This window comes from Embiotoca jacksoni, unplaced genomic scaffold (assembly GCF_022577435.1).
Source record: "Embiotoca jacksoni isolate LCO1_2020_lvr unplaced genomic scaffold, fEmbJac1.0.p SCAF_20, whole genome shotgun sequence".
Taxonomy (NCBI): domain Eukaryota; kingdom Metazoa; phylum Chordata; class Actinopteri; family Embiotocidae; genus Embiotoca; species Embiotoca jacksoni.
This window is the reverse complement of record NW_027185341.1, coordinates 11,217,365-11,230,788: the sequence shown is the minus strand read 5'-3', so window position 1 is coordinate 11,230,788 and position 13,424 is coordinate 11,217,365. Positions and strand designations below refer to the sequence as shown.

Below are 13,424 nucleotides of genomic sequence, written 5' to 3'. Positions count from 1 at the left end.
CCACATTTCCTTTCCACTTGATTAGATCCAAACAGGGCCGCTGGTCTCAGGAGCAGCCGATTCAATGGCAAGCCTGCGCTCAAAACAAACCATGCAGAAGATGAAACCGGCTCCCCTTCCTACCTGGAACACGAGCTGAGCGATGTACGTGAGCTTGTCACACTCAAACAGACCTCTGGCGGTGTACTGGAAGACTGAGGAGGTGATGCTGTCAATTAGGTTGGACACCCGCTGCTTCAGAGCTTCGTCTGGCTCGGCCTTCCGAACCGCTTTCTGGAAGACTACACTGAATGCCTGGGGATGCACGGGAGCAGGGACAATAGAGTCAGCATCTTACGTCAGTGTTATACGTATCGGGGTAACAGTTGTATTCTATACAGTCTCTAAGAAAAAAATATAATCCGATAAATTAAATGACATTAATCAACAATTGTTTTATGTATTGGTCTCTAAATTTAAGTTACACATCGTCAGACAATGTTACTTACCTTTGACACGAAGAATCTGACACAGCTCGTTCTAAAGATGAACCGATCAATACTAATTTGGCTCTTTATGGAAAGCACGATAGTAATTGATTAATTGTGCTTTTAGTTCATATATGGATGCATTAATATGTTATTCATGTTAGAAATTTGAATGAAAAGCACAACAGGTACTGTGTGTTTATCCAAAATCTCATCTTCTGTGTCACAGCGCTCCACTGTTGTCCAAATATTAGAGACACATTAGTGAACCAAACTGTTGGACTAGCTCATATGTTCCTTCACTACCATAAACACATGCATTTTTGGTGTTATTTGTTAAAACTACAGCTGTTATTGAGTTACTTTACTTTTTATTTAGACAAAACCATAAATTTGTGACCATTTTTTAAAGCACCTTTTTTATTTTGGGCAGCTTGGGACACACCAAAAAAAATGACATTTATCTTCGTCTGCTGTTTGATGCTAAACAGATTGTAGATTATAGCACAGTGAATTTATAGAATCATCAGAGCTCTTTTCTTGTTACTGGAAACATTCTGCGTCTAAAAAATATTGATAATAGCTACGACCAAAACAACGAGCTGAAAGATGCTAAAATACTCTGTAGAGCTGCAGAGTTGGGAGATAATTCTCTTTGGGTTGGTTGTTTTAAATGAAGCACGTCATTTGACCTATTGTTCATTTAAAGATACTGATTAGTGCAGCTTTAAAAATGTGCATATGCAAGTCAGTAGGAAATGATGGTCTGAATACTACACACTTGTGCATGTTAGTTTGGGGGCTTTTTGTGGGTTTTGTTTACATTAAGAAAAATGCAAAATTGCAACAGTCATTACCTTTTAAACTTGTGAAATAATGTGAAGTATATCTTCTCTAACCCTTACCTTAAAAAGTAGCTCACATGGAAACTATAGCTCAGTTGGAATATGCATTCTATGTCAATACCAGTGGGAGCTGCAAGTCGAAGGCTAACTGTGCATTTCTTTGACAACGAGGAGTTAGGGTGACTAAATTGAAAAGGAAATAAAATAATTGTCATTATCCTCTACTAAATATGGTCTCATATTTCTCTAAATTGATCAGAGTCACACTTTGCTCCATCCTTGTTTGCGGAACACATATTACAGTGTAATGTATTTCATTTCATTCACAAGGTCAAAGGTGTATAAACTCTCAATGTGTTTTCATTTGATTACACTGGGAAATAACTTGGGCCCGGGCAGCTACCTGCAGAGTCGGGAGTGATTGCAAACCATATCTCAGGCTACCTCCTCTCAGCCCTCGCTGGCTGACAATATGAAAGACATTACGCTCTACATAACCACATTAGGGAGCCGCAAACACAATAAAAGCGGGGCAAAGAGCATAAAACACTGTGAACAAATGGGAGGAGGAGGGGAGAACCAGAGGAGTGAGTGTAAAGAGGGGTCTGACTGGGGGCCCGTGAGGCAGGTAGGAAACATGGTGGGTCAATAGACAGGCTACCTTGAGAGAGAACTGGTACATGGGGTGGATTTTATTGAGGTCGTTCATTATGAAGTACAATAAGGAAGCTTGTGCTGCAGCTGGTCGGTAGTGCTCCCGAGCCTCATTGATTTTGGCTTCTGTCACCTTGGTTTCTTTTACCTACAGTAAAGATAGCAAAAAAAAAAATCACAGTCATAGACATACATCTGCACAGAGATGCCTCCACTCAGGGTTCATCAATCAGCTAATGATGATCTTGTGCACCATCCAATAAAACACCCTTCAGTGTGCAGCGGAGCCATTGCAATTTCACGGTTCTAGCTGAAATGTTCTCACACTGCGCAGAATGTGACAATTATGGGTCCTTTTTTTTTCACCAGCGAATGTCTACGCAATTATGTTTAAGGATGAACATCTGCAAAGGCACCGCTCTCACATCGTCATACAGACATTTCTCAGAAGTGCTTTGAAGAGATCGCAGAGATCATGTGCTGAGGTGACGTGGTCTAATCTTCTGACCCAAAAAGAGACACAAGGAGTGAATGGGATTTGGCAACACTTCAGGATACAGTGGAAATACTTTGTATATACAGATTACCCATTAAATACTTACCTCCAAGCAAGTACAGGGTAAACAATGGAAGACATAGAAAGATTAAAAGGGGTACTGTGTTTTAAAAGAGAGAAAGCGAAAAGGAATGGGCCCCTTAGCGAAACGTTACCTTCGGGCTACCCAGGCTAATTTATCTGTATCGAGACTCTTTAAAGCATGTTTCAGAGCCACGAGGTTTGCACATTTGTTTGTGTATTTACTTTTGACATCATTTTTACATTAAGAAGTTAATTTTTTGTGCACATTTTTTAACTAATGATGGGGTTATTTTCAGATGGACCTCCAGAAAACTAACAAAAAAGAGTGAGTTTAGCTAGCAAAACAGAGATAACTCAGAAATTGTATTGACTTGGAATTTTATGATATTGGTTGAATGAGAGTCTATGGAGCCAGAGGCTTTTTAGAGGCAAATTCTAGTGGCACTTGGTGGTATTACAGTTTAAGGCACTTCCTCGTCCACCTCATTTTTCAGAACCGGAAGCTACGTCCACTTTTATATACAGTCAGTGTTTTTTACACAAAAATATTTTGTTGTTATACCAGACTGGACAATGAAATTATACAGTAAAATTCCATGCTACATACAGTAAAACAACCTGTACTTATTTGTGTGAATTATAGCTATCAAATAAGTATGTTACTGACAACATCGGTAGTTACACTGTAATTTGATGTCTGCAGTCTAAAGCATTACAGAAGTAGTGAACTAATGATGTAAGTAAAAACTCTAAAGAGAAAACAAACAAAACAGACCTTGTCTCCAATCTCGGCAGCAGTACGTTTGGTGGTTTCCAGGTTTTCCACCAGCTCTGTGTCGCCCAGGAAGTTCCCTGAAGCTGAGGACAACCGGGACAGCAGGTTGTCCTCCAGCATCTTCAGAGTGATCTTAAAACCGTTCTGCTGCTTCGTCAGGTCGGACTGAGAAGCACAAAAACAGCAGAGTGTAAAATCCTGACAGATTCCGTGTCTGAGGGGTTCTCAGATACACCGTCATCCTAATCTGAGGCGATGGGAGATGTCCAAGGTGTGGGTCAATATGAGGACATGTATACTGAAGGGCAACTCAAAGGCAGAACTAATCAATATGCTCTGCTTCGGCTATCCGGACACATGAATGGAGCGCTCTGGGATGGATTAACCAGCTTCCGTCTGGTTGGCAACATCAAACTTCTGCCGAGCGACCTAACCCTGGGTGTGATGAGACCGTCGATCTGAGCAAGTGGGGAAGGAGCTTTGATGGCAAACGCACACACTCACACACACACACACACACACACACACTCACACACTCATACACACACGCACACAGACACGCACACAGACACACATATACATACGCTCATATCCATTATGAATCATCTGTTTTCAATTATGAGCCAATACGGGCATCACGCAGCATATGCACACATACACACACAGCTCGGTAATAATGGGCTTTGCTCACATCTCACCATATGGATTAGTGCACCCCATCTTCTAATAAAGCTTTAACTCTCACACTTTTTTTCCCGTCTTTGTTCTTGTTGAAAAAACAAAAGTATCAGAGAGGAACTTTCACTTTTTCAAAGCCTGGTGTTTGAGAGGCGTTGGGAGAACAAAGTCAACAGGGCATGGTTACTCTCTTTATTGCTCCATCCTGCTTTGTCCTTCATTATAGTCTGTTGCAGCTCCTTGTTTCTGCTCGATAATGACTTTGCTTTATTGAAGTTTCCCTTAATAGAAGCCTCTGCGACCTTTGAATTGTTGTAATTATGGGAGGGTGGGCTGTTGTGAGATTTGCCTACTCGGGCTGTTGTCGGTGACTGATAATAGTCGAGGGCTTTTTGAGTGGCGTGATCCCTGACAGACAGTGGTAATAAGTTTCTGCCTGTGCTGCTTCTGCCCCCGTGTAATCACAGAGGTTGCCGGTGAGGTGGGTTGGGGGGGCTGAGCCGTTCCTCCTCCCTACGGCATAATGTGCCCATGACAAAAGAAATACTTAATCAGATCGTACCGGGGGAGTCGGTAGTTTAATAGATCACACTGCTTAATTGCTCTCTTTATGACAGTATTTCCTATTGCGGTGATGGGAAGTATTTTACACCATTGTAAAAATTAATTGAGCCTCTGCCTTGTTAAAATCTTACATTCTCTGAATTTGATGTTATTACACAAATCTGTATTTGAAAAGTCCACTGCTGAAACTGCACGTGGGAAGAAAAATCAACGATACGATTTGTGGCATTTTAAGAGAAGACCTGACATGCGTGCACTTGGAGCAGAGAGAAAAAGTTCAGATTGGGTTTGAGTGGTGGACATTTAACCGGAGACATTTACCAGTGTGAGTCAACTGTGACCTTCTACTTGCCTGCACTTGGTGCTCTTGAGGGGATGAGCTATCCACACTAAAACATTCCCAACTGGATCCAGTAATGAGTCAGTTTTTAACGATTAGCTTTCCTCTGGCACATTGTACTTGTAATTATCCTTGCTTGGGAAAAACAAACAATTAACCAGTCAGCAGAACACCCTAATTGGGATTAAAATGAGATATTACATCTATCATTTTTTTAGGCAAATGATTACTGAGTGCCACGGAGCAGCCCTGTTAAGGTAATTTGGGAAGTGGAGCATTTTAGTTCTCATTAACGGCCGAGGTCTGGGTAGAAACTGTGCCGGAGCACACACACACATGCACACTCACACATATGTGCACAGGGAGAACTAGACGAGGTAGTTATTGTGGTAAAAGGTTGTCGACTGATCCCCCAGTGCACTTTCCAAAAAGGCAACTTGACATTTTAAGCTCCTTAGCCCGTCTTTGGCTTGTTTAAACGAGAGCTCTTTCACCCTGTCGTCATCTTATGGCTCAGTTGCAGCGCTAACCTCATTAAAGGTATAATGGCACGGAGTCCGTCGGAGAATACAAACAGGTAGAGCCAATTTGCACTCCCCTATCGGTGTGATGATTGATATCAGTCCGGGTTGTTTACTGATAACAAAAAAGCCATTCAGCGCCCCATTCTGCAGGCCATGTTTTGATAGGATGGTGCTAGGGAGGTGTACACAGTGACCCCCCCTCCCCCTCCCCACCACCACCAGCACCCACCTTCAACTTTCAGTGTAATTAAAATGATAAGTGAGTTCCAGATCTTGTTTTCTTCCCATCCTCCGATCTCAGTGAGATGCTAATTAAACAAGCATCATTAAATCATATTTCACTTCTTCTCCATTACATTTTGCTGAGGGGACATGAGGCTAAAAATAACTGGCATTTTTCTGCCTCTCTCCATCTATTAACATGGATGAAAGCCTACAGGTCTGAGTAAAGTGCTGCCTACAGAGGCCCAACGCAAACAAGGACGCCTCCGGAAAAACATCAAAATGCAAATAGGATTGTGTTGGAGTAAATCTGCCTGACCCGTTAACAGAGTTCCCCTCAATGTCTTCTGTTCTGATCACTCGGAGACACTGCCGTCAGCCGGATGTGTTCTGAACAAGGAGGAATTTCTGATTTCCCTTTTCCCCCTTCGACTAACAAGAGCCGCATTTAAGGAACAGTGGAAGTGTGTCAATGTGTTGTCTAATTGCTGTGCCACAGTAGCGCCACCGGCCAATCCATTTCAAACAGCTGACATGAAAAGAGCAGATTGTCGATGAGAAGAGTGCGAGGCATCATTAGGAGCTGGATCTTTGATCAAGTGAATTTTTGCTTAATTACGAACATTTACATTCACACCGCTGACTATGCTGGGGATATTGTAACCATGTGCTACTCATTACATCTCCAAAGTTGGCCGTGCAGCCGCCAGGAAGCTGCGGGACTGTACACGGTGTACTGAGCCAGCCATGAACTCAGACCAGTAATCACAGCTTAAACCTACAGCGGGAGACGAAGGCACCGATCCGCTGTACTCTCCTCACAATCACAGATGGAGGGGTCCACACAAGAAAGACGGTCATCGCACATTGTAAAGGAAAAATACAACTTAAGGTGTCTTCTACCTGCCTCCCTTTTCATTAAAGAGATGTGGATGTTTCAACAGAAATCAGTTCACCAAAGGGATTTAAAAAAGAAAAAGAGACTCCATTGAGGATTGCATCAAGACACCGTTACACAATTCCTCACACTTGGGGATACATGTAGAGTGTCATGGGAACAGTAGACAGGGTAACTGCAACAAAATGATAAAGTGTTAGTGCTTCAACAAGATGTTTTGATTTTAAATTTATGGGTTATAGTCTTCATGGAAGAATCAGTGACATTCAAATGTAAATACTTGTCTTGAAACTACCAATTACTACTGATTTAACAAAACAAAACACATTCTATGTGTTTTAGTAGTTCGACCTAGTATTAATGGTAATGCTTTTATCAACAGCAAAAGTGTTTCACTAAAATCTATACGTAATGACAACAGAGTTATTATCCAATTAACAAATAATTTCATGCCGATGACGACAGTCTGTAGTTTCCGTTTAACTGCAGCAGTAGCGTTTTCTCCTAATAACACCAGTGGAAGAACCTCACAGTAATATTCTCAATGTGCTCTAATGTGCTGTACATCTGATCATCTTAGGAAGCAGCCACATCCCTCTGAGCTTTAACGTAATGCAGCAGATTTCAAGCTAACATTTACACCTGCAATAATATCTTCTCTTTCTCCTCAGCATCGTTCGGCGCATTACTTTGGTTTTACGGTCCACAATTTTGCTGTTTTGGTCCAGTTTAAAGTTTCTTTAAAACCTCAACTCCAGTCGCAGCATGCGGCTGTTTTTTTGGGGGGTTTTTTACAGGAAAAATGCTCTGATAAGCTACTTGCTAAATACCTTATGTCAGACAAAGCTAGCAACAAGCGAGTGAACATGGTTAAACACCCGACACTAAAACAAGGCTAAGATCTGCAGATCTAAATAAAGAAGTGAATATTAGACTTGCATTCATCAGGTGACCAGAAACATGAGTTTGTAGAAAAGCTAAATTTATATTTTTCAATTAAAAATATGGAACTTTAAATGATTTTTGAAATTCAATTACCATATCTGTGTACATTTTTCGGAAAATCTAGAAAAGCTACAACACATTATAAACAACATCTAAAAGGCTAAAGTCTGCCAGGCAATAAATACAATCAATAAGATCTGGGAAAGTCATTCAGATCATTTTAAGCTCTCCACTATGATTTGGGTTGGGCGCTACCCAAAACAGTGTGTGCTGCACTCGAGCCTTACAAAGGTAGAACCCTGCTCTAAATGTATGTTTCCTGTTTGCTAACAGCTTGAATCAGTAAAATAGAACCCCAAAACAAGCAGTGCTGCTTTACACCTTTAATGTGAGTGAGATAATGGTGGTCTGACATTCCCTGGGTGATAGTTTAGAGGAATGTGTGTATCTGCCAGCTTGTGCTTCATCTGCAGCAAGAAACAAAACTGCCAGAACAGGGCATGACAAATACTGCAATGATATGGCAAGGATCAATTTTAAAATGAACTGTTTCAATATTATTTTGTATCCTTGGAGCAAATCCCAAACACATGAATACATATCTAATTTAGGAATTAGCTTTGGGTTTATGTTTGGGTGTCAAATTAATTCCACCAACTCCCACAAGAAAAAGAAAAAGAGCTCATTGGAATTGGAGAAAACTGTTAAGAAATTGTGAAGTCATGCATAACTACTTAAAGTAAATGTAATACTGTTCTAAAATTGATGTAGATATCCATTTAATTTAAAACCACTATTCAATGGACATTTAAAATGGTTATCTAATTTTCTGATTACGCAATGTTCATACTCATGCACCCCTGCACACACACACACACACACACACACACACACACACACACACACACACACACACACACACACACACACACACACACACACACACACACACACACACACACACACACACAGACACACCCATGCAGTGTCCCAGTCTCTCTAAGTGAAGAACCTTTAGGCCCGTAATGATCACACATCCAGCAGACGTTAATCAAAGGCACGAGCTGATTGTGTGAAATCAAAGCGCCCAGTCCTGCAGCCTCCTCTAATGTTTAAAGACAGACGCTATTTTCTCTCCGATGTGTGGCGTTAAAAATGGATAATGACGAGCAGGAGTGACACGCCCGGCTTCTGGAGGCCCCTGACTGTTTCTTTTAATTACAAGTGCACAAAAGAGATTTTGGGAGAGAAACTCAAAAGATTCCGATGCGGAAGGGTTGTTTGTTCTCTGATAGCACATGAAGTGTGTGACAAGATTCTCTTTTCATGTCTGCTCTGGTTCACTTTTACATTCCTGTGATATATCAGATGAAAACAAACCTGACGCAAAATTCTCTTTGTTGTTTTATAGCTGTGTAAGGCAGTGCTGCTGTCTGCAGTGACTGACACTCTCACTTCCTCACCTTCAGCTCCTCCAGATCAGGTCTCTCCATACTGACCACCGCAGCCAGCAGCTGGTCCTCCAGACCGTCTCTGGTCACGGTGAAATTTATCAAGGTGCACTGGGCCTGCAGCTCCGGCTGGTAATGAGGGCTGGCCAGCTTGGTGTGCAGGATGAGGCGGAAACTGGGGTTGTACTCACACTCCTTGTCTCCAATCTTTATGTACCTGTTTGGGTAAATGAGGACCAGACATTTGTAGTTACTAAAAGTTTCTAATTGAAAGAACAGGTTATAAACAGCAAGATGGGACCAAAGCAGACACCAGATAACAAGGTGTTTCTGTATTCAAACAAGTATGTCCTTCCTTGTCAATACTTTTTTCTAATGCAAGATGTGTTTAGATTCTTTCATTAACTTTGTGATACCATCCAGTGTGATACAGAGAATAAATACAGACAATACAAAATATCTGAGTTTCTCTTCAATTTGTTGCATTCACTCGAGATTAGCACAGGAGATTAACAAACTGCAAGATGATGCTTGTCAGCATCCCGTGAGGAATAAAGCTTGAGTGCTACTTTAATTAATTTGCAAATTAATCTACAACTAAATCCCATTAAATAACCATGTTTTGTTTAAATTACATTATACTACACATTCTATGGACCTATGAGCTGTTTCCTTATTGATATCTGAAATAAACTCGATTGTTTCTTTTGTCCATAATTAGAAGGTTTTGTCTTGTGTTTTTAAACGGAAGCATTTTTGACTTCATTATAGCTTGGAGTAGTTGTTAATTTGACTTAACTAACTTAATTTGTCTGATAAACACAGTTGGTATGTGTTACAGCAGGAGCTCTAAATGGGTTATTGATCCAGAACCAGAATCTGAAACAGATGTTGATGGTTGTTTTAACTAGGAATCAACCAGTATTGTTTTTTTAGAGATTGATATTTCGTAAGAATATTGCTACAATCATCTGACATTTTGTGACGTCTTCTATTCCTAAATTTGAATTTGTCTTATAAAATAAAATAAAATGAAAGGGATCAATGCATGCTTGTTAATTATGTTCCGAGTAGAACGTCGTCTGTATTAGACCATTATGAGGCATGGAACTTTTCACTCAAACTAATCGAAGCAGTAACAATCTCATGACTATATATCTGAACTCATGAACTCATATGCATTCATATCGAATAGGATTTCCATAAACAACCAAATAAGCATTGATCATTTCAAGTTCAGAATAAAGTACCTCATAGTAAGTGAGAAACACTCAGGATACTTTTTTTTTTTTTATAAAAAAAAAAAGGGATTAGAATCCAGATGGGTGAGGTATTACTGTAAGCAGGCATGAATGAGGCCACTGATTACACTTTTTCTAAAATCTATCAGAATTTAGCTGAAAAGCACACAAGGCTTTACCGTGGTAAGAGTTAAAGTGATTAGAAAAGACAAACCTGTTCATTTGCAAAGCTGGATTTTCAAATAAATTTGATAATAAACTTATAAGAAAATGAAAATCAACAACATTTGTATTCTAATCAGAGACTGTTGATCAAATAAAGCATCAAAAAGATAATAAATCTGCCACAGCAACTGATGCCAACTGTAGATATTTCGCAACACTTTTCAATGCCGTGCTTCAGACACATCTCAAACGTATCAAAACAATATTGAGACGGGATGTTTCTGACTAGAATTCTTACCTGCCCTTCTTGATGGTTTCTCTGCCCAGCAGAGGTCCAAGAACGGGATCCAATGTTTCCTCCAAGTTCTCTATCAGAACCACATCACCTGCTGCCAGCGCTCCCTCTATGGCATCCAGATATCTTTCAGGGCCAAACAGCACAAATCCCTCAGTAAGATCCAGGACATAATATGTCCAATAAACAACCGGGCCGTATTCCAGCTTAAAGCCTCTTACCCTCGCTGTCCGCTGCGGATGACCTGCAGGTGTGTGCCGTATTTGTTTTTGATCCACTTGATGCCCTGCAGCTGGGGGTCTACCATGAGGGGCCAGCGCTGGCAGGAGGTCAGAATGGTTGCGTTCTCAGTGGACATCCTGTCAGCAGGCAGACCCTCGTTCTGCCACGCCGCGATGTCGGCGTCGTCGGACAGCATGGTCAGAGGGTCAAGGTCACGGGTCACCGGGATGGAAACCTACCACGTGACATCAGTGGGTATCAGTGGGTTTCATTGGGTCCAATCTTTTTTCTTTGTTTTACCTTTAAGTTCTGTTACTCAACTTTTTTCTAATGCAAGATGTGTTTAGATTCTTTCATTAACTTTGTGATACCTTCCACTGTGATACAGAGAAGAAATACAGAAAATACAAGATATCAGAGTTTCTCTTCAATTTGCTTAATGTTGCGTTCACTCTCAACAATATCCACCACTATAAGAAACTTATAGGAAAAAATATAAGCAGCCCATAGTGACCGATCACAGAGGGAGTTTGTTGAGAATTTGTTGGGGACTTTTTTCGTCTGTGGATTAATGCTAGAGTGAACATTTCCAGCAGTTCAAAAGATTACGAAGTCTTTCTTTCACTCACTTAAAAAAAACAAAAAAAAACAGGATTCCTACAACACATCTGTGGCCGACGATTCTCACAGCTGTGCTAAAACTACAATCACAATGCAATGATAGCGCTAACAAAAAGGTGCCCCGAACTAGCATTATCATTTAATATTGTCCCCAAATCCATAATCCCTACTGGCATTGGAAAAAAAATACCTGAAACTTCACAGTAAATAAATAATAATAAAAAAAAAAACAGAAGAGACTGACAAGCTGACCAATCATAGTTCTTGCAGCATCCATGGAGGGTCTCTGTTGCCACCCCTTCACTCGCAAACCACCCACCTTCAGCTGACTCAGATAAGGCCTCCAGGTGTCGTCCATGAGCTGGAGCCGGTAGTTTTTGGTGAAGTATCCCAGGTAGGAGATGAAGGCGGTGATGAGGAGGACATCCCCACACAGAGTCCTCTCCTGTTGCTTGAAGTTTCCCACCGCCTCTGCCCAGCGAACATTTTCTGATGCGAGACCACCCACCTGAGACATGAGGAGGTTATTTTTAATTCTCACTCTAACTTACAATCACTTACAGCATGCAGTATTTCCCATGGGCATCCCGTAAAATCAATTCTAAATTAATCTATGGCTGCGATCGTCGATGCACTGACCCGTAAATGTCAGGTAATCTCCGCAACAACAATGACTTGTCTTCAGGTCCTTTTTTATTAGGTTTTCATATCCTTTTGCACCTCTCTGCTTGTGTACCAATACTTCTACTTTTTTTTTTTTTCCGCAGCAATGATCCAATTTCCCTCCAGGGATCAATAAAGTTCACCTTAATATCTTATCTTTTCTGAATTTGAGAGGCCACGCTCTTTGATACAGACTGTAACTTCTCACCACACGTCATGGTGCTACTTCAGCAACTTGAGTGGATTTGAATTGATATTTTGGATTCACTGGGAGAATAGCACAACCTCCCGTCCTTTTGTTGCTCCTGTCAGGCCTTTTGAAAGCTGTTTCTGAATAATTTAAATTATCATACTAACACTGTCAACACTCATCTTTTTGTTTTGTTGCTGTCAGCAGGAAATTAACAAACTGCAATTTGATGGAGGGATTTATGTGTATACGTGGATGTATGTATGTAAACCTATGTATTGTGCATCTAAAGGAAGAGACAGCCACACTAACAGGCCTAAATAAAAAAAAAAATAGGTGGGTGTATATTCTTATAATACATGTTTGTCTACAAGGGGTGCAGCAGAATGTATTATTTACTATATATGTAGATTATTTATCTACTTCGTCTCATACTGAATGTGGAGTATACACTAGAAATCTAAATCTTAAAAAAATAATCCGTTAAGTAAAAGTCCTGTAATTAAATATGATTTCAAGATGTAATAGTCTCTCTTCATTGGCTTCCTGTAAAATCAAAAATATAATTTTCTAATTATTGTCTTTACACACGAAGCTCTTAATGACTTCATGAGCGTCATCATATCTAAATGACAAACTCTATTGATCCAACAGAACGCTTTGCTCTCAAGATGCTGGTTTCCTCGTGGTTCTTAGAATTTCCAAAAGCAGAATGGGATGCTGAGCTTTAAGGCTCCTCTCCTGTGGAACCAGCTCCCAGTTTGGGTTTGAGAGGCAGAAACCCTCTATTTTTAACACTAGGTTTAAAACTTTCACTTTTGATAGATTTTATAGTTCGGGCTGGCTCAGGTGACCCTGAACCATCCCTTGTTTTGCTGCTATGGGCCTATGGTGCTGGGGGATTTCCCATGATGCACTCAGTGCCTCTCTTTCACTCATCATGCATTTATGTGCCACTTTTGCATGTTATTAACTTTGTGTCTTCTCGTTCCCTTAGCTTGTGCTTTTTTCTCTCCCTGTACGTCTCTGCAGGTAGGTCTGATCCCAAAGCTGCATGTTTCTAATCTGCGGTTGCTGGCCCAGT

At 40.7% G+C, this 13,424-nt stretch overlaps 1 protein-coding gene across 1 annotated transcript in view; it reads right to left on the bottom strand.

Moving 5' to 3' along the window:
- The window catches only part of dnah9 (dynein, axonemal, heavy chain 9), a 157,027-nt gene that overhangs the window by 30,315 nt on the left and 113,288 nt on the right, over window positions 1-13,424 (bottom strand). The window contains exons 60-66 of the mRNA XM_069156240.1: window positions 11,807-11,995; window positions 10,866-11,101; window positions 10,648-10,770; window positions 8,956-9,160; window positions 3,322-3,486; window positions 1,974-2,114; window positions 124-294 (exon numbers count right to left, since the gene is read on the bottom strand). Of these exons, the coding sequence (XP_069012341.1) occupies window positions 124-294; window positions 1,974-2,114; window positions 3,322-3,486; window positions 8,956-9,160; window positions 10,648-10,770; window positions 10,866-11,101; window positions 11,807-11,995 (1,230 nt within the window). The remainder of the gene's footprint in view (window positions 1-123; window positions 295-1,973; window positions 2,115-3,321; window positions 3,487-8,955; window positions 9,161-10,647; window positions 10,771-10,865; window positions 11,102-11,806; window positions 11,996-13,424) is intronic.